Source organism: Phragmites australis, chromosome 23, assembly GCF_958298935.1.
Source record: "Phragmites australis chromosome 23, lpPhrAust1.1, whole genome shotgun sequence".
In the NCBI taxonomy this organism is placed as follows: Eukaryota; Viridiplantae; Streptophyta; class Magnoliopsida; order Poales; family Poaceae; genus Phragmites; species Phragmites australis.
The window spans coordinates 20943852-20967773 of record NC_084943.1 but is presented as its reverse complement, the minus strand read 5'-3'; the positions used below and the strand labels follow the sequence as shown (position 1 = coordinate 20967773).

The following is a 23922-nucleotide window of genomic DNA, read 5'->3' as shown; positions in this document are numbered from 1 at the left end:
TCTAGGTGGCATCAAATCTGTACCAAACCACGAAGTGCTCAAAACATGCTCGAGAATCGGCTTCGGTGGCTTAGTAAAAATATGAAAGGCTATATAATGGTGACAGAGGCCATCTTATGTTGGACTATATAGTTATGCAGGAATGATATTATTTTTAACAAGAGGAAATATGTTTCTTTTTTTATGTTATTTTTACTTGTACATACTAGCTCTGTTTGTTGTCTGTACATGACAAATACACTGCTGGAGTTTAGATGGCAGCCTAGACTCCGCATCCAAGCCTAAACATAATAACCTCAGCATAGTTTATGTGTTTCATCTTTTTAGTCCTTTCGGTATTTTGTCTCATGCAACGTTCTTTTTCTTAGATTATGATTGTGTGCATCTTAGTGATAGAGATTAGAGGTAAACTCTTATAGGTTTATATTAGCTTGAAGTAACCAAAAAAATTAGTAAAGCTCTCTTTTCCATAAAAAATCACCACGCTACCATAGAAAATTCCGTATCCCTACCTTGTCGATCCTGAACATGCAAGAACTGTTTGTCCTCTTGCTCAGATCAATCTAACTTGAGCGCTTGAAAGAACTTAGGTAGTATTTGTAGATACTACTCGGTTTTGTCTGAATACAGATGATACACAAATCTCTTGCGCATTCTCAGAAAAATGTCAGTACAAACTAGGCAGCTCAAGGCACGATAGGAAAAGCTCAGACGTAAAACCAGCAGAAAAGGAGTTCAGACTTCAGTTCAGACTGATGCTTGAGAAGTTAAAACGTGCGAAAAGAACAGTTCAGACCTCAGACGTCTGAGTGACTATGTTCTTCAGTTTCCATTACTGCGATTTGAAGGTACGGCACAGATATGGAGTTTTGCGTCTGAACTGAAACATCAGAATGTTACAACAGCTGCACGTGGCGCACATCCGCCGTGCCCAGATGCACGTGCATCAGAGTGCCGACACAGTGCCAGTGTGACAACCCGATCTCGCCTCCAGTTTTCTCAACATATACATGAACATATTTCAGAACTACATGAATTGCTCATCCATTGTACACAGATCACAGGAATTCGTCACAACACAACATCGCATGGCAGCTACATCACAGTTTCCACAGACCCAAACTGAGCCGATCTCCGTGATATGCTCACAAAAATGGTCCATCTAATCGGAATCTGACGTTAGATCCATTTCAGGATAAAACGGGCGCAGCATCTTCACCAGATGCTCTCTCATGTCTTCGACCTCCTCCTTCTCAAAGCCCCAGTCCCGGAGGATCTGAGCCCCCAGCGCGCCTCTGGCCGCACCAAGCCTTTGAAGGCTCGCCGATCGCCTCTCTATGAAAGGCAATATGACGTTGCTCGATCTTAGGCGTGCCGCCATCGGTACTGAGACGACGTCGAGTGAACCCTTTGGCCGGGTTCCTTCTGAGTGGTTGCTGAGGATCTCACCATGCCGGCCTATACTGCCCCCGAAGATGGATGGGAATGGGAGTGGGATTGGGAGGGGGCATTGTGATACTGAGAGATGAGAGAACTTTGGTTTTGTCATCCTGCCTTCAAAAGATGAACAGACAGAGTCCACTTGTGATATGGAAACCCTATGCCCACCTGTATCAATGTATGTAGATTTAGTTTTTTTTTTTAGTTCCAGATGCATATGTGCAAGCAAATTTAGCTGTGCCTTGAATCTTGTGAAAGTTTAGGTAACAAAGTTAGTTTGAGATAAACAACTATATTAGAATGACATAAGATACAAATAAAATTGATCCTAAGGAATAAGATAGGCAAACCTGCATCCAGAGTTCCATGGACCACCAATGATTCAACAGCATAAGGATCTTCATCTTCATCACCGATTTCAGGGGTCAAAGAGTGCAAGCTCCTTTGTATGTTCTGCAGATCATTTCTATCTGGAAAACAGGAGTATGCAGTAATCAAGGAATATCATTTTTTTTGTCCGAATTTGATCAGACAAGGCATCTATAGTGTACCTGTCAAAGAAGGTGCAGGCATCGCTAAATCCAGAGCGGTAACCATGTTCTGCCTACCCTGATCAGATATCATGTGCACAAGCTCACCAATATCAAGGTTGCCAGATGAATGTACCAAGTCTGAAGCTGGGCCTACATGTTGTAGTCTAAATGGAACAGTTACTGAATGTATTGCTGCAGCACAAACGGCACTAGAGTGGAAGCACTTCTCATCTTGTATAGAAAGCAAAGGCGAAAAGTAACCTGAAGAAGCAAGGTAAAAAAAAGTTAGCAGAACAGAACTGAACAAGTTTTCACTATGCATGTGAAAATAATTTAGGATTCCATAAAAAGAAGTGATGTTAATAACCTAATAGGCCTGCTAATAAAACTTCTTTACAACAGAATGAACACTGCATCACCAACAGTAGGTGTGAGTTAATTAAGTAGATATTTAAAGGATACTGCCTGCAATTTATTTGTCTTATGATCAATGATCAGGGAAAAGGGACAGTTGTGAAACTAAGGTCTAATCTCTACTGAAAGAAGTCTAATATTATAAAAGAGGATCATAAATCAAGCAAATGAATTTCCTATATATTTAGTAAAATTAAAGAATTTGCATATTAAACATGCTAGAGTGGAAAAGAGTAAGAGAAGCACATAATTGAACCATACTTAGAGAAGGCAGCCCTATTGGTACCATCAGATTGCAAAAGGATGAAAGTTTTGAAAATGATACAGCATCATGCAAAGATCTTATAATGGATTCGTGTTGATTCCTGCGAGATACATGGGAGACTGGATCCCTCACACAATACAGCAATACAGGTGTATTTGTGTAATCATCAGCGATGCTCTCCAAATACTGTGCAGCTACACTGGAAAAACCTCCTGAATCATCCACAACAAACTGGATGCCCTGTAGTAAATTATGAAATAATCAATATAAAGAATTAAGAAATCAACAAAAAGGCATGATGGGAGGTAGTTCAACAAAATTTGCTGAATGCATAAGTGAAGCCCATGGTGCAACTTATTAACAGTAAATAGAGTGTTTATCGATAGTTTGCTGGGGAAAAGATAGGACCTGAATATGGTCACATTCTTCAACAAAGAATCTGAGCCTCTCATTCATCTCTTCCATTTGAGACCATTCTGAAACCACCTCCCTTGCAGTCCCATAGTTATCAAACTTGTCAAAGTCTGTCCATGACCCATGCAACTCATACAAGCTCTGAGGATGATACTGAACTTTTGAATAATCAGTCCAAAACTTGACTCCATTCTCTAGGCTTTCGACCAGGTCCTTATCTTCAACACTTTCCTGGGACTTGTTCTGACCATTGCTAGTGCTTGGGTTCTGCCCTTCTTCAGATAAGCTTTGCAGAAACAAGTTCCGCTCATGACGTTTTTCGACTGATCTTGTCACATTTCCAGACCTACAATAATTGGGATTATCACAAGTTCTCAATGATCCTGACACATTATGTCATAGACTTGTGCTCTCACATCACACAGTTAACTCATAGGTAATATTAACATGTATCTCATAGCATGAAGTGTAAAAGGAACGCTATCAATAACAAGAATGATAAGCCAAAAACTGGACGTTACTCCAGAAAAATAGTAAGCAGATGACACACAGCAATTTTCCGAGCAGCAGGATTAGTGTATGCATCATTACAATCTGCAGGATACTAACAGTATGAGGCTAAGACTGGTTCATTGTTCCTTCTGGTCGCAACAATTTCATACAATTGTACAACCAGCTGTTTTGCCTATTTATCATAACTACAACCAGCTAGACATACACATTCAGTTTTTAATCTGCAGCTAGCGCATTAGTAGCTTGATTGCACAAGCAATTCAAACAACGCCGAACAACCGCCTACTTATCTTTAGCTAATAAATAACTAACACAATAAATCGATGATGTGTGATGGACTTGGTAATGAGAAAATCAAATATAGAAACAAATTCTACAGAAGTTAGAGATTAGAACATCACTTGCCATGAGACCACGTTGAGCTGATCTGCAGCAGCACTACTCGGACCCAGAGTACCGGAGGAACTTAACGAGCCAAGAGACCCTGCAAATCTCATGACAATGTAATTTATACCATCGGCAACAAAACAACATGCCTGCTACCCTTTATCACAAATAAACGTTAGTATCAAAGACGCGAAACGAAACGAAGAACAAGAACGATTTACCTCGAGCGCCAACAGATACCAAGCGGGGGCAGTAGGTGGCAACGCCCTGAGGAAATTGAGCAGTATCACCAAACGAACACGAGATAAGCACCAATCACTACTGAAGAAAGAAAAAGATGACATCCTTGAACACAAGCGAGTGAGCGCCTCTACCTGGTGCGTCTCGCCGGCGCGGTACAGCACGTCCGTGTCGAGCGCGGCTGCCCTGAACACCGGGTCGGCGCCGGCGTCGTCGGCGAGGCCGAGCAGCTCATCCTGCGGAGCAGCAGAAGAAGGTAAAGCGAAGAGGAGACGTCGAGCTCAAGCGCTGCGAGTGCGAGATTGTGCGGACGAAGAGTAGAAAGCTAGGATCTTGCCGCGATCGATGAATCACCTGGAAGTTCCAGAAGTGAGCGCCGACGAAGTTCGCGAAGCCGCCGACCTGCACCGTCACCACCTCCCTCATCTCTCTCCCTTGGTGAGCTCCCTCCGCGTAGGGTTCTGGGAGCCTCCGGACGCGTGCTCCGGCGACGGTTAGGGTACAGAGTCACAGGGTTAGGGTTTTCGAGATCACCGGAGCCTGACCTCGACGGGGGAGAAGCGGCGGGGGTGCGGCCGGGCGCGGGGAGGTGGGCGGCGGCAGCGGCAACGATAGAGAGCGAGGGATGGAGTGGGGTGTTAGGTTTGGCTGATCCAACGGCTGGTGAGTAGATCAGACGGCTAGGAATTTTAAATATTTTAAACAGAAAAGAGATTCAAAAGTACTCGGATAGTACTAATATTCCCTGACTTTGACTTACAACAAATAGACAGTCCATAAATTTTTAATAATTCTATAGATGGTACTTATATAAAAGCTATAGTCAAATTAACATTCTGATCATGTGAATTTTCAAAGTGTCATATTTTTCTGATCTAGGAGTATAAGCTGGCTTTTGTGTGAACTAGCTAATATTTATTACGATGAGCATAAAAAGATTCGGATTTTGTTGGGACTTTTCAAACCACCTTTTCTTGGGAGGCTTATACAATATTTAATTACTAAACAATAGTCGACATATTTTGTCGATAAACCTGCAAAAATGTTTCAGGCCTATTCAAAAAGTAGGATTTTCGTAATTTTTTGTATAATCTTATTTAGTTTAGTTTTCAGAAATATCATATAATTTTTATTTAATATATCTTTAACATCTCCCCTGTTCCTCTCCCACAAAAATAAAAAATAAAAATAACCCCCTATTCGGTGTCCAGCAGACACTGCCACCACTGCATGGAATCTGGCGACCTGATCGACCGAACCATACCAAGAGTTTTTTTATCAGTAAATAAAATTTATTAGAAGCCACCAGTTAACATGATTTATTAGATATATTTGATAAAATTCAAATAAAATACTAATAAATGTGGTAAACAAAATTCTATCGGGTCCACTAGTAGACCCGGTAACCGGATCGATTTTTTTTACGTGTCCCACACAGTTCCCGTATGAAATAAATTATGTACGGCATGCACGGCAAATAACGAATTGAAGCTCATCGTTCGCATCAGGTAGTACCACCGATCCGTAGAAGGCACACCACTTGCCGGATCACCGACTGCAGGAATCAAATCCAGATTATTTGGCACAAGAACATCTGATCTCCAAGCACGAGCTTCAGCAGGCAGCAGCTGTTGAACAGCAGCACATGCAGAGCAACAGCCAGATGGCCCGAATGGCAAACGCAGTGATCTGTTAACCACATGATGCGACGCAATTAGCATACAAATTACCAGATGCTAGTGAGTTGCAGCACATCCTGCAATCCTGCATTTTACAGGGGACAAACAAGACACCGTCAACGAGACAATAGCAAGATCAGATAACCAACGAAAAGTGGGTGACAGGATGAATCTGCATAAGACTGCAAGAACAGGAGAAATCAGTACAAGTAAGGCAAGCGTCCTCCTCGCAGATGCGAAAATCGACGTAGGCGTCGGCGACGCGATTCAACCCGAAGATTGTGCAATGCAATGTGATAATCCATCTCATATCTCACACCCCTACACTCAACAATCACTCACATCAGTTCATCACATCCTCCTCCCAAAAAAAGAATCTTCTCAGCGACTAGACACAAAATGCCTCGTCTGATGTGTTCTTATGCTGCTCATCTGCTGCGGTTCAAGAATCATGACGACGATGCTCTTGTCCTACGCTGCTGCATCTCCCAGCTGTAGCTCTCGGACTTGCCGTCCTCCTCCTCCTCCCCCTCGTCGCCGTCGCAGCTGTCCCCGGCGGTCATCGACACCGCCCTGCTGGACACGGTGAGCTGCAGGGGCCCCTGGGGCGAGCCGGACTGTGACGTGCTGTGCTGCGACGTCGTGTACTGCTGCTCCGGCGCAGACCATAGGGCCGCCCCCTGCTGGTCGCCGCCGTCCGACGACGCTCGCCGTGTGTGCAGCCTGTATTTCTGCAGCAGCGATCGAGAATCTTGTCAGGTTCCAATGCTAAACGGAGATGGTGTACGGATTGGGATATCGGAATTGTTTGATCGGATTGTTGCAAATTGTAACAGAAGAACAGACCTGCAGGTGGCTCTTGACTTCATCATTTGTGAGCCCATCCACCTTCATCAGCTCTCTGATCTGCTTCGGAGTGGCAACTGCAGAAACACCAATTGGACACCAGAAATTTCAGCACAACGATCAAGAAACAAATGTGTTAATCGCCCACAGCAATGCGGCATACAACACAACCAGATCATGGCAATCCTCACCTTGCGCGCCACCGAGCTGCTGGAGCGCGGCGACGAACCGGCAGTGCAGCTCGGGCGACCAGCACCTCCTCGCCTTCCTCTGCGTCTGCTGCTGCTGCGCCCCGGCGTCCGTGACGGCGCTGCTGGTGGCGCTCGGAGCAGCCGGGCAGGCACCATCGATCGCCGGGGATGAAAGGGACAGGTCCGGGACCGGCATGGCAGCGGGCTTTTCTGCGTCCTCAGACGATCTTGCGAAGGTCAGCAATGGCAGGCCGCTCAGTGGCATGAACCCATTGGACACCTGATGATTTGGAATTGGCAACACAAGTGAGCAACACATGGAGATATATGGTATGCATTGGGTGCATCTAATCTGACTAGCATGGATAAACCGAACAGGTAGATTAGTCTTTTGCTGAATGTTCATTCAAGATTTATGAACTTGAACACATACTTGACATCTTGTAAAAACAAATTAGCTAAAAAAGATCTCATTTTTGGGTTTATAGTGTAAATTTTCATTTCCCTTCTTCAAATGAGCCGGAAAAAAATAAAGATTCTTTCGTTTTCTACTAGCTGTACCATAAAATTCGGCACTTTTTTTCACTGGAAAATTTGCCAGTCTTCTGTTGAACAGAAGTTCTTATTTTATTCAGTTTTGATATCCCCCTCATCGAATTGCCATCCAATTGCTCAAGATTCTTTCGTTTGCACAAATTATGGCATGAAGTGACTTCGATTAGCAAAAATTCAGGGGGGAAAAAGCGCAATATTTTCCTCCGTTCCATATCACGCCCCTCCCCTACCTTGTGTGCCGGTTTCTTGGAGCTGCAGCCATTGCTGTTGCTCGTGCTGTCGTGGCTCCCGCAGCTCCAGAGCTGCGCCGAACTCATCCAGCTCCGCTTGTCGTTCGCGTCCGCCTCCGCCTTGACTCCCTCCGCCGGCGCCTTCCTCTTCGCCGCCGGCGCAGGGGCCGCCGACGCCGACACGAACAGCTCCGGCGCCGGCCGCCGGTGCTGCGCCAGCTCCTCCTTGAGCCACTCGATCACTGCACCGAGAAACCAAGCCAAACAAAGGTGAGACAGCAACCCAAGGAGCCCAAAGCTGCAGCTTTTTCAGCGAGGAATTGGACGCCGATTGATCGACGAGGGAAGGGGAGGGCGAGCGAGCGCACCGTCGGCGATGAGGTGGACGCTGATGGGTAGCTCGCGACGGAAGACCTCCATCTTGGCCTTCTCGGCCTCGAGGCTCCGCACGCACTCCTCGAACCGGGCCGCCCTCTCCGCGGCGCTCGACCGGGACACGGCCGCTTTCAGCGAGTCCGTCACCGCCCGCGCCGCGAGCGCCCGCAGGTCCTCCTTCCGCGCCATCACCGCCGCCGCCGATGATCCGGCCTCGGGGCCGATCCCTTGCCTCGATTCGGAAGGTGGAAACGGTGGTGGCGCTGCTGCCGTATGCGTGCTGCCGTTGGGGTGTTTATACCGGGAGACGGGAGGGGTTCGCGTGGCCGGTTCGGGCGGGCCGGGGGGCAGAACGGTCATGCCGAAATGAAGAGCTGCCGGAGGTGGAAGAAGATACCACCAGGCGCTGCCCGGAAGGCGAGGGCGGAATGGTAAATTGGCAGTGGGGAGGAGGAGAAAAGATGCTGCTTCTGCTTCTGCTTCTGCTGCTGCTGCTGGTTGGATGGACGCGTGGAGGAGAGCAGCAGGGGCGTTTCGTCGCGTAACAGCGAATAGACCGCCTGCTGGCTGCTGCTCCGGCCGGCGGTGCGGTGCCCCGACGCTGCAGCACGGATTTCAATTTCGTTTTATATTATTTTTTATTCACAGGTGAAAAGACCAAAATTTGTAAAATTTCATCGAATTTTGGTTTTTTTTCATCGTATGCTCTATAAGTTGTACGTACCAGTGAAAGAAAATATTGAGATTAAATATTTCGTTCTCAAATTCCCAAAAAGCGTAAAATTTGGTAGAAATTTTAATCCTGCTCTCGAGAATCTTTCCCGATCCTTTGCATCTTCGTACGTCCCATTTCTTACCATCCAGCCCCTCTAGCTTTTGTCAATTCGTGGCAGCCCTTTTCCACTCCCATGAGTTCGAATCCAGCTCTCTTTTTCTCTGTCTTCCACTCTTTCTGCTGAATCCATGCAAATTGTTGGCCTCCGGAATCCCAATTGAAAAACACAAATACAACTCATAGACACATATACATACTCATGCTATCATACGTATGTACTCATACAACATTTACCGAGCACCCAAGATGCCAAAACTACCTCTCTGTTCCCAAATACAATATACTTTCTGCCGATGCAAAACTGGGTAAATTTTGTCGAATGGTGACCACTACGTCATATTGCAGAAGCTGGAGGTGGCGGCAGGGGTTTCATTTCATGGCTGGGAGATTTCCTGTCCCTTTGTTGTCGGTAGCCATGAGGTTTGTGCCTTTCCTCTGCAGTCTATTCCACCATGGAATTGCCCTGCCCCAGCCCAGCTTCTTCGTCTTCGGATGTGCAAAATCCGGAGGGTTGGTGATGGGTAGGTATCAAGTACCAGGGATAAACAAGAGCATTTTACGATTTTATTTCCCTTGAATTTTTGGCCAGCAGCAACTTGGACCTCCACTTCAATGAACAAGGTAGATAGATACCCGGGTCAAAATCTATTGTTTCAGCATGGATGCTTGAACTGGATGTCGCATCTGCTAATAGACACATCTCCGGATGTAAAGACTGAAATGCGATTTATTTCATGATTAAAAGAATATGCGAGTAGGAAGACGACGAAGACACAAAGCTCAAGATTTCGAGACAAGGCATGGAAAGGGAAAACATGAGCTGACAAGACTTTACGATTTTTTTAACTCCAAAATTCGTACTCAAGAGCTAGTTTGATACGGATCTCAGTGAGTTTCAAGGTGCAATTTCTATGTTCCAAACTCACAGAAATGCGGTGGTTTAGAAGCCGCAATCCTGTCCTAGTTGATCATGCTATCTAAAGTGACAAGGTTTCACGAACTTTCCATGGGCAACAAAGTGTGTTACCACTTTTGAGAAGGGAACGTCAGCATCGAAATACACCTTGCAATGCAAACCGTGGCTGAGGTTCAGGTCAAATGTGACGACAAAAGCTATCCAATTTCTCTTCAACGAAGGACTGGCATGCTACATTCTTTATGCACAAGTAAATCTCAAGGTAGCACAAGATAGCTTAGGGATATCTTCATGCCATCATCCCATGAAAGTGAGAGGTTTCGTTTCCTATCCTCTTTCAATAAGCTATTGCAATTCAAACTTCAGGCTCTGTAAAATCTGAAAATGGGTTGTACCTAGATAATAAAGCTACAATCACATACTACAATATATAGTACTATGTTAACACAAAGTTAACACTAGCACTTAATGTTCAATTACTCTTACAAAGTACTCCTCATGTATAGTACTACTAATCACCAAGGACAGGAAAGTTTTGCTCTCATCAAAGTACAATTATTTGGTCTCTCACTAGACTTGAAAGTAAAGTCAGTGTGCAAGATAGATCCTTGGCAAAATTGGCAAATAATACTATCATTCTAGATTTAATACAAGATTAGGTGCATTTGGTTGGTGGGGATGAGTCTGGATGGAAGATGGCCATCCATATTTTTAGGCATTTGGTTAAAAGATGGATGAGTAGGGTTATTCAGTTTTGAGGAATATTCTTCACAAATACTGGATAGACTGAGCCAGATCCACCTTATCTAATCATGATAATTAATAAAAGATTAGAGATAATTAGCATGCTATCTTACTAATTAGTAGTTATTACTGTGACATTATGGTTGATAAGTATTAGTGTGTTTATTAGTGTACTATTGGTGTGTCTATTAAAGTACAATTAATGATAATTATCATGTTTTGCTGTTAATTAGTAATTACTATGATAATTTAGCATTGATAAGTGTTAGTGCATATTAATTAGTGTATGATTAACTATTATTATTTAAAATTAAGAGATATAATTTAGTAAATTATTCTCATCCCACCGACCCCTCATCTCTCCAACCAAACACAAAATTAGATATCCTATCTACTTATCCAAACAAACAACTTAGATAACCATATCCTTAAAAACATAAATGTTCATAACACATTCCTCGTTGGCTTCAACCAAAGGCACCCTCGTTCCTCCTCCCAACCAATGGCTTTCATTATGTGGCAGTGGTTTAGACATCTAAAGGGTGCAACTAATGGAAAGATGCCCTCTGCTGAATGAGCAGTGGAGGAATTATTGGCAAGGGATAAGGATTCCATGTATTAGTGGGCCAGAGTAAGATGAGATCTCAATGGGATTTTGTTTTGCCATTGCTGAAAGGACACGGCAAGGAGAGAGAAGGAGAGATTCTCCTCTCAAAGGGGCAACAAGACAAAGCTAACGTCACATTGCCCAAGTTTCAAAGATTCTCCTGTTTATAGGTTGGAAGAACAGGATGAACAACTTGAAAGATTCTAACACCAAATATGCTTTTTTTTATTCTTAGTTTTAGTTGTTCATTTGTGAATCTCAGTTCAAATTCGAGCTGCTTGGGACTAATCTATGGGTTACAAGTTATAGCTCTACTTAATTTTTGTCAAAAGATGTTGCATGGTAAAATTATGTCAGACACCAATTGTGCAAAACAGTATGCAAGCACCGTCTTGCATGTCAAGGTGTATATTGAAATGAGACTCAAGACTTGTATTGCAAGTTACATTATCTTTTATAGTCCTAAATTAACAAAATAAAAGTATCGAGGGTTAATTTCTGACAATGATTTCGAGTTGTATCGAATGACAGGTGTGTGATAGCCCTATAGGGTAATAGCCCTACATCCTGTGTCTTCTTCTTCAAAATTCCTCTTCTCAAAAGATATCCCTTTTATATTCCAGAGGGGTAGGAGTCTTATATGTGTATCCAACAAAAAGACTTATACATGCCTAGATGATCGATATAGACCATTATTACAGGATACGCATGTGTTGTACCTGCCCTGAAGCAATGCGATGCCCGTCCCATCCATCAGCCACCTTCCCTCTTGTCGCGTTCGGGTCGTCTGACCTGTCCTATCCCACCGCCGGTTTCCCGCGTGCGCCTGCCATGCCCCCTGTTGCGTCTGTGAGCTCATCCCGTAACAATTAATGTTGCAGGACGAGACAAGGTAACTCTGTGCCGATCATGCCGTCTTCACCAGAGTAAACCGCGTGGGGAAGAAAAAAATGATGTGAGTAGCGGTATTAAATGAGGTTTAATTGGCCAGACAAGTATCTGCCTCACGACTAGCAAGGGCTGGTTGTGGAAAATCCCTGAAGGTCAGGGTCGTGGCCGTGCTGGCGCCGACTGGTCGCGCGGTGGGCCCAGGCTAGAGAAAGAAAACTGATACTGCCAAAACTGATCGTTACGGGCTATCCTGTTAAGGACCTCTATATTCTTTATATCGACAAGAAGGTTAAAAGAAATAGGAGAAAATTGAATATGGTTCTTTTCACCATCCCTACATTCGGAGATTTTAGTCATTTGTGTGCGCTCATCCCCTAAGATGTTGAACTCCACAAGCATAAATTAGGGTTCCAATTCCATTTTTGTCCCATTTGTGCAAAGTACCCGATGCCCTCACTTTCATTGGAAAAGAGGAGAAGACCAATGCTCCCATTATTCCCTAACCACAAAACAATATTCAGAGCCAAAGACATGACAAAAATATATCCATTTGCTAGGGTCAGATTTAGCTTGATTTCGATTCAATTTAAAGAGGGTTTTGCAGCTCAAATGTTCAAGAGCTTCGTTTTGACTATTGTACTACATATGCTTTAGCCATGCCCTCAATTAAGAATTCAATGGGTTAAACTTGCATTTGATCAAAGTAGCCAATTTTTCAATGGACTTTTGGTCCAAGGAAAGGGCAGATCACCAAGGAGATTCTGATGAGCCCCACATCATACCTGCCTTTGGACGCAAGGATGGCAAATCGAGAGATGCATGGGTCCTCAAAGGTCAAGACCGTGGATAATAGCCATCGTGTTCACATGCATGTGTTTCGATCGATTGGGTTCAGATTATTCTCCTTGGATTCTTTGCACTTGTTCGAAGGAGTGTATCTTGCCGTACAAACGAATCTTCAGACTTTTAGTTTCGTTTACAAGATAGGAAATTTCATACAGATTTTGTAGGAAACAATTTAATTCTGTAGAAGTTCGGAAGATTTCTCGCCTTCCCCATGGAAGGAAGAGTTGGTAGATGGTATATCTCTTCTATGGAAGGGAAAGGAGAAAAAACGATGTTTTTCTTTGTTATCATTAAACTGACTGTTTTCTTAATGCCTTAAAAGACGATGGTATTATGTCAAAGAAATAGATTTTTTTTTTCATTCTAGTTGTTTTCAAATACTAAAACATCTGAACATTGCAGATGAGTATGGAGCTCCGTAGCAACGCTTCCGGCTGTAATCGAGCCCCCATCCCGCACCCCCAGATCTCCAACGAAGACCGCGTCGTGGGAAGTGTCGGAAAAAAAACATCCGAACATACTCTATGGCGCAATAAAATTTGCTAAATTGAATTTTATTGCTGTTTAGGGCCTGTTTGGCAGAGCTTCTCCTGATTCAAATTCTCTAAAAGAATTGATTCTCTGAAGAAGTGATTCTGTGGCTGAAAGTGATTCTTAATGATTCTCTAGGATAAACTCTATGAATTAGGAGAATCAGCGTGGTCAGCTCCTCAGGAGAAGCTACTTTTTTCAGCTCCTCAGCTTCTAGTTCATTTCAGTGAATCAGGAGAAGTGATTCACTCAGGGAGCTAAAGTTAAATTCTGCCGTTTGGCAGAGCTCCAGATTCAGCTTCTGAGCTGAATCTGGAGCTCTGCCAAACGGGCCCTTAGATAGAGTACTGATTCTCGGCGGTTGTTCACTGCAAAGACTTGCAACACCACTGGCTACTTCCCTAAGTATATATATGTGGTGGTATTGTTATAAGTGTATGTCGTATATAAATGATTGCTACAAATGATGGTCCCGCGATCTCATTAGGCTTCTCCACCACTCAAAACTAAAGTCTTATAAAATCAAACAACCTAACGGGATCCATCAAAACAATTGGTCACGCAAAACGTGAATTAGTGTACAAAAGAATACTACTACGACGAAATAGGCATGACTTTGGCGAAAAAAAAGAGTCGATTCAACAAGTATGGTATCGTCGCATTCATACATCTTTGCCAGAAAAATATGCAGCCTACCAAACCAATAATAACGCACAATGTTATAATTTTAGGCATCACACATGGCAAATTTAATCAACTGAAAACCAATAGAGATTAGAGAACTATTGGTGTTCATGCTATATATGTTATTTAGTAGGAAAAAACTGACAGTACAGATAGACACCATGAGATCCTCGCATGAGTCATTCCATCCAAAAAAAACATATCTATCAATACACTTAAAACCATCACCCTATAAATAAATTAAACATATTTTCCCTCATCTTCCTTCACATATCGATTTCTAACATAAATCAAACACGTGAATTCGTGTAAAAAGAATACTACAACGATGAAATAGGCATGACTTTGGCAAAAAAAAAAAAAAAAAAAGTCGATTCAACAAGTATGGCTGGTCGCGCGGTCACTGGCTGATCGCGCGGGGTGACCACAGTTCCGAATAAACGTGGCATACAGCACTTGCTGATATCTTACTGGAGTGGATCCGTCCACGAGGAGACCCCACTATTCTTTACTCCGATAAATCTTATCTATAGATACACTTAAAACGGCCACTCTATAAATAAATCAAACATGTTTTCCACGCCTTCCTTCAATTTCCAATCGGATGGCTGGGAACAAACCGCAGAGGACCGTTGCGAGTCTCCTCATCCCCCTCTCCTCCCTCCTCTTGTTCCCTTGACGGATGAACCATGGAATCATGAGAGAGGTGGAGAGGTGGCGGAGGCCATTGTTGCTGGGCCACACCAGCTAGGTGCTGCCGCCATTTTCATGAACCGTGGCTTTCGGTAGAAAGGGATCGGATCAGGCTCAGACGTGCCGTGGACTGCGCACTCGCACAGTGAAAACATGCTGTGTGACAAGGGGAGGAGAGAAGAAGGATTCCTTGGGACCAAAGCACCAGCAAGCTAGAGGGAGATGATGGCCATCACTTGCTACTTTGCTATGGAATGGTGGTTGCCTTTTGAATTCCTTTGGAAAGATCCTCTTGTTCCTGTTGTCAACGCACAAAAGATGGCGAGGAAAAATCCTCTGGTTGAATGGCTACCCGTGCCGATCCTAGAAAATTAGGTGGAGTGCGAGCATCTAGAACTAAGAAGATGGTTTTGACGAACGCAAGGGTAACCATATTACGAAAGTAGGTGTTAGGCAGAGAACCAAACGCTTGACAGTTTATCTGAAACACTCATGTTATCTGATATACCCATATTTGTCGACACGGATTTGACAAAGAGAGATTACAAAGCAAGCAAATATATTAGTACAACTTGTGAGAATATAGTCTATTCCGTATATATTAGTAGACGTAAGATATATTTATTTTAGCTTCATACTATAAGAATACAGTCTATTTCGTAGAATTTGTGAAAACTCTTTTCTACCATAATATAAATTAGTGCAACTTGTGAGAATCAGTTTTTATATTATAATTATTTATTTTTTGTTTTTCCTGTTACGCTAAAATTCATAATAAAAAAAAGAACAAATAAGACCATAATAACTTGATGATAAAAAAGATTGTATTGTAGTAACTATCCTGATATTATACTAGAAAAGAACAGGATAATTTCATCCTAGTTATCAGCAACGTACATACGCACTGCAGCTATCGAGATCCTTATCGTATCTCCAGATATATGTTGTGGGTGGGTTGCAGGCTTGCAGCATTGGCCACTTGAACGTCTGCCATCTCTACTTCGTGGACTCGTGGTGCTGTTTGTGCTGCTCACTTCAGTAGCAGATTTCAAGGGTGACTTTTGCTGTCCCCTTAAAGCTGTCCTGCCTGGCCATCTTATCTTATCATCACCCCTAGAATTCCACAGGCTGTCGCTTACACATATTACTCTCTCCGTATTTCAATACTTATCATTTTTATCAAACACACATATCAAATATATCAAGAGTAGTATCAATTTTAAATGAAAAATAACAAAAATACCTTTAAAAACTAGTCCAAATATTCTAGAACCTACTGTAAATAGATGGATAAAAGATATTTTGTAGAGATAAAATTGAAAACTGCGTTGTGAAAAACGTGAAATGACAAGTATTTAAAAACAAATAAAATAGTCAAAAGTGACAAGTATTAAAAAACAGAGGAAGTATAATTTATAAGCTGAGGAATGAATCTGTTATGGGCACGTTTGTAAAAAAAATAAAAACAAAAAAAATATCTGGAGTTACCTTTCTCACAAACAAGTGGGCTTTGATCAGCGACCATTTCTTAACATCTATCATATATAAGATCTTAGCGGAGGTGCAGAGATCGAGAGTTGTACAATAATCATCTTAAAAGAATCTTAGGGTTGTTAGCTTGAAAGATAAACTTGCACCAAAAACTTCCATGGACATTGCTTTTTTATTGTAGTAGTAGAAGTACTAATCAAGTTGAAGCCAATGACCAGGGTCCAAAGGGAGACATTCAAAGTCCAAATAGCACATAGTTTAAGCTGGAAACAGGAACCATGAAATTGATTGGCCAATTGCCCCCTCCATGTCCCAAGAGCCGCAGCTTGACTTGGTTGCAATCTCATCTTCACATAAGAAACATCAACCCAAAGACAAATGTTAGACAGTCTTGAAGGGTAGAGGAATCATTGAGATCCCCCGGAGTCTCTCTCCCTCCAGGAGCAGGAATGGCAGCGATAATATTCACGTTATATTTCTCATAATGTTCGGGGTATTATACCCCTCCAAATTATATTACTCCTTTCGATTGCAAATATAGGTCGTTTTAGACTTGTGCATAAAGATTAAGAAAGTAGATCAAATAATCTTATTACCCTTTATTTATTCTGTATTGGAAAAGATAACTCATTTATTTATGAGAGTAGTAGCATTTATTAAATAAAGGTAAGATAGGAACAAAAGAGAAAAAAATGCATAGAAGTTTGAGAATAACTTATATTTAGAGAATAATTGAGTAGACTAAAACGACCTATATTTGTAACCAGATGGAGTATTATGCAAGGGATTAGTATCCTATCTTAGCCCTGATTTAAAAATGGGGAGTGAGGTGAGATCATGTCCTAATCATTTCTTTTGGTTGGGCCATGAAAGCTTGGAGATGCGATGCAACCCGTATATAATGCTCGTTTTGTGTGAAAATGTTGCCGTGGGGCACTTACTCAAGATTCCCACAAGATTGTGACAGCGCAACAACTATTTAACTTGTACAAACTTAGTGAAGAGATTATGCCAAAGTCCATCACTTGTTTTATTAGCAGTTGGCAATTGGAATGCAGGGTCTTAAAGAATTAGGGTAGGATCAAACAATGCCAACCAACAACCAACTGCGCTAAAGCAAAGCTGTAGTGGTTGCGCCGGACCGAAAGACTGCGAATCATGATAGAAAACGACTCTAATTTCTTGACTTCAAACTAGTCGTAGTTTTGGGGTCACGGCGCTTTGGTGCATACGAACAAATTGAATTCAGGCGAAATTTATGTGAAGTTCAGTGAAGTTCAATATAATAGTCGCTAAGAGACAGGTACGCTGAATTTCGTGGTGCGGATATGATATTGTTTGTAATGTTTTCATATAGTTGGAAGGATTGGTAACGTTATAAGATAAGATGAATTAAGACATTTAAAATTATCTGATTTAAAAATTTTATAAGATAAATTTATATTAATTTATATTTAAATATGTTATATATTCATCTAGTATATCTACTCTATCGTTTAAAAGTTTTGCAAGTTGTAGCTAATTCTAACAAACTAACCTAGGAATATAAACAAGCAAAAATAGATTGCAAGTATATAAATATGAAAATATAAATAAGGTAGAGAGAGTAAACTCGGCATAAGAGATTTTTATCCCGTGTTATCGATGACATAAACGTCACCCCTAGTCCACGTTAGAGCTCTACCAAGGATATGCTTTCGGTCACCAAGGCTCTTCCGGTCACGGCTCTTGAGTCACTAAGGGTCTGTTTGTTAGGGCTTCTGCTTCTGGTTTCTCTGAAAAGCTATGCTTTTGATTTTTCTGAAAAGCTAATTTTGAATTTTAGTTGTTGGATTTTACAATAATTTTTTGGCTTCTCAGCACACTACTTCTCAGAAAAACTACTCTCAACTAGCTTCTCAGCTTCTAGTTCATTTCCTCAGAAGCAGGCTTCTGGCTTCTCCAGAAGCTATTTTTTAGCAAACTCGTTTGTTTAGGCTTCTAGTTTATGACAGAAGCAGAAGTCAGAAGCAGCCTGAAACAAACAGGCACTAAGTCACAAAGATAAGACTCATATCAAGCCTCTCTTCCAGTCACTTGTTACCGTCTTCACTTCGGAGTTTAAACCACCAAGACAAAGGTCTCTGTGTCCGCGTACAAGAGTCTTGTCGTCGCACCACACCAAGTCAGATGGTCAACAAGCTTGATCCACCACGGCCTAAAGTGTCAGCGAGTCATTAAGACTCTAAGGTGTCGATGTATTACTTCGTATAATATAGGATCACTTCTTGATCTACTCTCTAGTCAGCAACACCTAGCAACAACTCTCGCTAAGCCTATTATCACTAATAACTCACTAATCGTGTGCTTAATTGTCTTGAATGATCACTTTAAGTACTTTGGTGACTTGGATATCTTCTCAAGTGTATATGAGCTTCACTTGACTCCAGCACATTCAAACGAGCGAGTGGGGTGATCCACTCTCTAGGCAGTAACACCTAGCAACAACTATCTCTATGTCTATTAGCACTAATCACTCACTAATCATGTGCTTAATTGCCTTGGATGATCACTTTAAACACTTTGATGGTTTGGATGTCTTCTCAAATGTCTATGAGCCTCCATGGACTCCAGCGCATTCAAATGACCGAGTGTGGGGTATAAATAATATCAACTCCGTGAACTAGCCATTGCTCTAACAGTCACATTCTTTTGTACTCACTGGATGGTCCGGCCTGTGCAACATTACAAGCACCGGACTATCTGGCATGTAATCTCTAAAAACTAGTTGTTGGAACTCCGCTTTCATTTTATGAACACCGAAACATCCGGTGTGCATATGGTGCCAATCGAAGCATTTTGCAACCCCTCTGAAAAATTGTCTAGTGTGTTTATTGTGTTAACTCCACTACAAACTTTTGTGAACATTAGAGTAACTTTCTTTGTGAACATCAGAATATTTTTTTAACACTGGAATATCCAGTGGGTACAATTTTAGCAGAACATCAATATGTATTTTGGGCATAACTTTTGGCTTTGAACTCTGATTTTGATGATCTTGAACTCTATAAAAAACTTGTGAAGATCTCTACATGATTGTATATAAATTCATCCATTTGATCACATCAAAATTCATGGAACAAGTTTAGTTCATTCCTCTCTTTGTTCTGGCTTCGACGACTTCTCTTTTGCTGCATCCATAAGACCTACTGAAGCATATACTTGACAAATATGTTATTCTTATTGACTATATTGTCATTAATCACCAAAATCAAATATATACCATAAAATAACCATATTCGCTACAATATCCCATTTTTGGTGATTGATGACAATACAATCAAAGCAAGAGGCAAATACTAAAATATACCAATTAAAAGCTAAATGCAAATGTCACAAGACCATACCTCCTTACTTGGAGGCATGATAAGAATGGCCAATGATACTAATTATAAGAGAAAGATCCTATATTTATCATAAATTATTCTTACCTTCACTTTGTCCCCCTTTTGTTATGGCTACCATAGAGATAATTCTCCTCCTTTCTTCATCACCACAATCTCTCTTGATCGACACATGCAAGAGCTCCTTACTTTGCATTCCTCTCCCCTTGATATCATTTGTAATCATTCCATACGAACTTCTTGTATTTTCTTATTCCTCTTTATCAACTTTGGCATCCTTAGGCATCTTGCTTCCTTGTTTGTTTTCCCCTAGGCATGTTATATTGCTTTGGTCACCAAAATTCTCCCCATTTATCAACAATCTCAAAAAGGCTAAAGAACATATGTTGAACTCAAGGAAAAATGTTAAAGTATTTGAGAGATCTTCATGAATCATGATCTAATAAGATGATACCACTTGTAGGAATCCAATTGAAAGGTATGATAACGTTTGAAATAAACACATGGAACATGATTCATGAAAAAACACATAATATAGTCTAAACTCCCCTATATGTATGCATACATATGATGATACCCACTTATTATGAATTACTTGTAGGTATAAGACAATACTTGCACACTAAAGAATATATCAAGATATGAAGTTTAAGTTATATTATGCATGGAGGTAGTTTAAATGTACAAAAGATTTGATAATGATACCAATTAAAGTCTTTAGGCGTTGCATACCTCCGAAAACTTATTGATTATTCTATTAGACTACAAAAGATAAAACTTGCAACACATATTAGTCTCATAATCACAACCTATAGGATATGCTCCCACTAAATATGTGCATACAAGCGTCGAATACTTGTGAGAGACATGCACTTGTCATTGATGACAATGAAAAATTTATTCTATAGATTGGATTCATGGCACATAAGGATACCAATTGTAGAAATATACCACATAAAGAATATACAACTAATAAACCATATAGATTGCTCATATGATAAAGAAAAAAAGCATTCTACCATATGATAGACCTACACTAGGCATTACACTTAATTGAGATATGCACATACAATCCTAAACAAGACAAAAGTATTAGATGCAAAACAAAATATATGAACAAAAATCTAACTATCATTACCTCTAGACAAGAAATTTATTAGTAGGCATCCGGCAATGATGGACCGACATATAAGGCATATTCTGTAGTAGGCAAGAAATTGATGCATAGTCACCTGGACAAATTAACTATGCTAACTGGAAGCCTAGGCAAGAAATTCAAGTAAAAAGTAGTCCATGAATCGACTCCGTTCTTATGAAAGCGCAAATCCAACATTTCTAATTCCACAACATCCAATTTGGGATTTAAAAGTAGTTCACTTTTAAAGGCAGTTTGGATGAAACAAATGTTCTACTAATGAAAAAATTTCTCTCTTGCGAAAAATCAAAATCCATATATATATATATATATATATATATATATATATATATATATATATATATATAATCATATTTAACCAACTGTGTGAGAGTCATCCGAGAAATTTCAAAAAAAAATAGAAAAACACCAAATACACGTTACCACTTGAGATACTTTTGACCACCAGCCACATCGGAGAAATATTGGCTTAAGTTTTTTGGATCAAACCAGATAACATGGGTTGCTAGTGAGCTCTAGTTTGCTCATGATTAATCATGTGATTAGCTAAAGTTTAAGAGGTTCCATGAATCGACTCTGTTCTTATATATGAAAGTGCAAATCCTCATATAATTTAACCACACAATATTTACACCATACAATTTGGGATTTCACAGTACTATAATTTAAACACAATTTTGAATGAAAAATGTTCTACTGATGACAAAATTTCTCCCTTGTGAAATTTGAAAATCCAAATTACATAAGATAGCCACAACTAACCAACCAAATGAGTCATCAAAGAAATTTCAACAAGTAAAAAAATACAAAAAATACATGTTAGACCTCTTGAGTTACTTTTGACAGTCACTCACTCAAGAAATAACCGAGCGTTACTTCAACAACCGTCAGCAACTGTTAGCTACTCTCGACTACAGGTCCCATAATAGCCGACCGTTACTTTAATACCATCGGGTACAGATCAAACCGTCGGCAATGAGTCATATAATAGCCGACTGTACCGTGAAGACCATCGGCAATTGTTGAACCGTCGACCATTTTGTCTAAGTCCTCGACGGGACATCGCGTGGCTGTCGGAAAATGTTTGAACCGTCGCTCATTTGGTACAATGACCGAGGGTTCAACTTGAAACCGTCGGGAACAACATAACCGTCGGCCATGACATAATTTCACCAATGGGCCGTCGGCTATTCTATACTACCATCGGCCTAGGTTTGGTTTGTAGTAGTGTCTTTTACCTTTGAGTGGGGGAATTTGGGTAAATGATGATCAAGTTCTTCATCAATACGCCCATACTTGATTTTTTTTTTTGCTTGAATCTTCACTTCATCTTGCGAGTCAAGTCTCCAAATTCCCCATATCATCCTGTGGACTTCAAGTCTTATTTGGAACCCAAATATATTAGGATCCCTTCCTATTGGTTATGATTTCCTTGGGCATCCAAATGAGTTGGTTCCACCTCTAATCCTTTCTCTTAACCATGTGTTCAACGACTTTGCCATTATCCTTCTTCTTGAGCTTGTAGTGATTGCTCTTGATCTTGATCTTGTATTTGGACTTGGTATAGAAGTTGGAGATCTTGTTTGAGAGGTTCACCGATTTTTTTCTCCTTAGTCTCCTTCTTAACTTGCTTGTATTGGAAGAACTTATGGTCTTCTTGATAACACTTGAAACATGTCATGGTGGATCCCTCCACAAGTTTGATCACCATATTATCATGGTTATCTTGAGGAGGTTGAAAATGATTCTTTTCCTTCAATCTTACTAAGTTCTTCTTGAACTTCTCCACTTCTTACTTGAATTCATCATTTTCTTGTGCAATAAGATCGTTATAAGATTCTACAATAACATTCTCAACACATATCTCATTGTAAAAGAGTGACCTAGATAAATCAATCAAATCATTATAAGAAGTATAAATATCTACTTTAGGATTGAAATTGAATAGAGATGTAGATTGCTTTAAAGAGACCTTAGGTTGAGATTCAATACACTTAAATTTTGCCTTAAGCTCTTCATGCTCCTTAAGTCGAATTTGCTCAACAATTGTTCATAATTGAAAATAAAAGAAGCATGAATATCATTAAGGATATTACATTTATTAAGTTCTTTAGCTTGTTTCTTTAAGGTCCTTTGTTGCTTATTGATTAATTCAAGAAGTTCTTCTTGAGAGGGTAAATCCTCATCGTATTCATCATCAATTACATCGCTTTTCATACCTTTGACCATAAGACACTTGTATGATGACAACTTTAAGAAATAATTTCTCTTGGAGGAGTGGACGGTAAAGCTCTCATTACTTGAGCTTGAATCTTCATTCTCTTGGAGGAGTGGACGGTAAAGCTCTCATCACTTGAGCTTGAATCTTCATATGCTTGCAAATGCTTTGTCTCTTCCGTTTGTCTCTCTCTTATTCTTGGTCCTCTTTTCCTTCTTGATATGCTCAATTGTGTTGACTAAGTTTTTCATAGAGATCGGATGATCAATTTTAGCGTTGATCCTCTTAAGGTCTTTCTCCAATCTTGATATTAGCTTGACGATCTTGAGACCCATCTCTTCATCACTTGAGATTCTTTGCTCATCTTTTTTATCACTCTCTTCATCCTCATTACCATAATCTTCTTTTAAGATTGACTCTTACTCTTACCTTCTTATCTTCTCTTTCATGTATAGGTAAGGAGCTTTCTTACTTGTGAGTGTAAGGTTCTTGGAGTCGGATGAGGATAAACCTTCAACCTTCATGTTTATAGTTATCTCATGGGCGATAATCTTACCGAGAACTTGGCTTAGAGTCATCTTGCTAATATTGTTGTTATCGTATATGATATAGACTATCAACTTGTACTTTAGGAGAAGAGCTTAAAATATTCTTCTCACCACTTGATCGTCTCTAATTAGCGTCAAAACTAGCCCACTGATCTCATTAACAAGAATATTCAAACGTGAGTACATGTCATTAGCATTTTCATGGGCAAGTTATTTAATGCTATTGAGTTGAGAAACTAGAACATGATATTTCTCAGTGCGTACATTCTTTGTACTTTCATGTATTTCAATGAGACT

General features: G+C 40.8%; 2 protein-coding genes across 2 annotated transcripts; both read right to left on the bottom strand.

The window, feature by feature from the left end:
- Positions 1 to 849: 849 nt before the first annotated feature.
- Positions 850 to 5722, bottom strand: LOC133905885 (uncharacterized). Its single transcript, XM_062347675.1, has 9 exons — positions 4561 to 5722; positions 4341 to 4442; positions 4188 to 4233; positions 3985 to 4063; positions 3061 to 3412; positions 2649 to 2892; positions 1992 to 2234; positions 1791 to 1910; positions 850 to 1608 (listed from the first exon to the last, which is right to left on the bottom strand). The coding sequence occupies exons 1-9, from the start codon at positions 4630 to 4632 to the stop codon at positions 1163 to 1165; spliced, it is 1704 nt and encodes a 567-aa protein (XP_062203659.1). The 5' UTR covers positions 4633 to 5722; the 3' UTR covers positions 850 to 1162.
- A 429-nt stretch (positions 5723 to 6151) lies between these two features.
- On the bottom strand, positions 6152 to 8533 carry LOC133905887 (transcription factor HHO6-like). Its single transcript, XM_062347676.1, has 5 exons — positions 8076 to 8533; positions 7708 to 7949; positions 6923 to 7202; positions 6732 to 6808; positions 6152 to 6616 (listed from the first exon to the last, which is right to left on the bottom strand). Exons 1-5 carry the CDS (start codon positions 8440 to 8442, stop codon positions 6335 to 6337), a joined length of 1248 nt encoding a protein of 415 aa, XP_062203660.1. The 5' UTR covers positions 8443 to 8533; the 3' UTR covers positions 6152 to 6334.
- Between the last annotated feature and the right edge of the window lie 15389 nt (positions 8534 to 23922).

Excerpts from the sequence above, each read along its gene's own strand:
- LOC133905885 (XM_062347675.1), bottom strand. The coding sequence starts at position 4,632 with ATGAGGGAGGTGGTGACGGTGCAGGTCGGCGGCTTCGCGAACTTCGTC. Across the intron at positions 4,064-4,187 it reads GGTATCTGTTGGCGCTCGAG|GGTCTCTTGGCTCGTTAAGT; the intron begins GTAAATCGTTCT and ends TGAGATTTGCAG. Across the intron at positions 1,609-1,790 it reads CCATGGAACTCTGGATGCAG|GTGGGCATAGGGTTTCCATA; the intron begins GTTTGCCTATCT and ends ACATTGATACAG.
- LOC133905887 (XM_062347676.1), bottom strand. The coding sequence starts at position 8,442 with ATGACCGTTCTGCCCCCCGGCCCGCCCGAACCGGCCACGCGAACCCCT. Across the intron at positions 7,950-8,075 it reads CGTCCACCTCATCGCCGACG|TGATCGAGTGGCTCAAGGAG; the intron begins GTGCGCTCGCTC and ends TTCTCGGTGCAG. Across the intron at positions 6,617-6,731 it reads AAGTCAAGAGCCACCTGCAG|AAATACAGGCTGCACACACG; the intron begins GTCTGTTCTTCT and ends TCGCTGCTGCAG.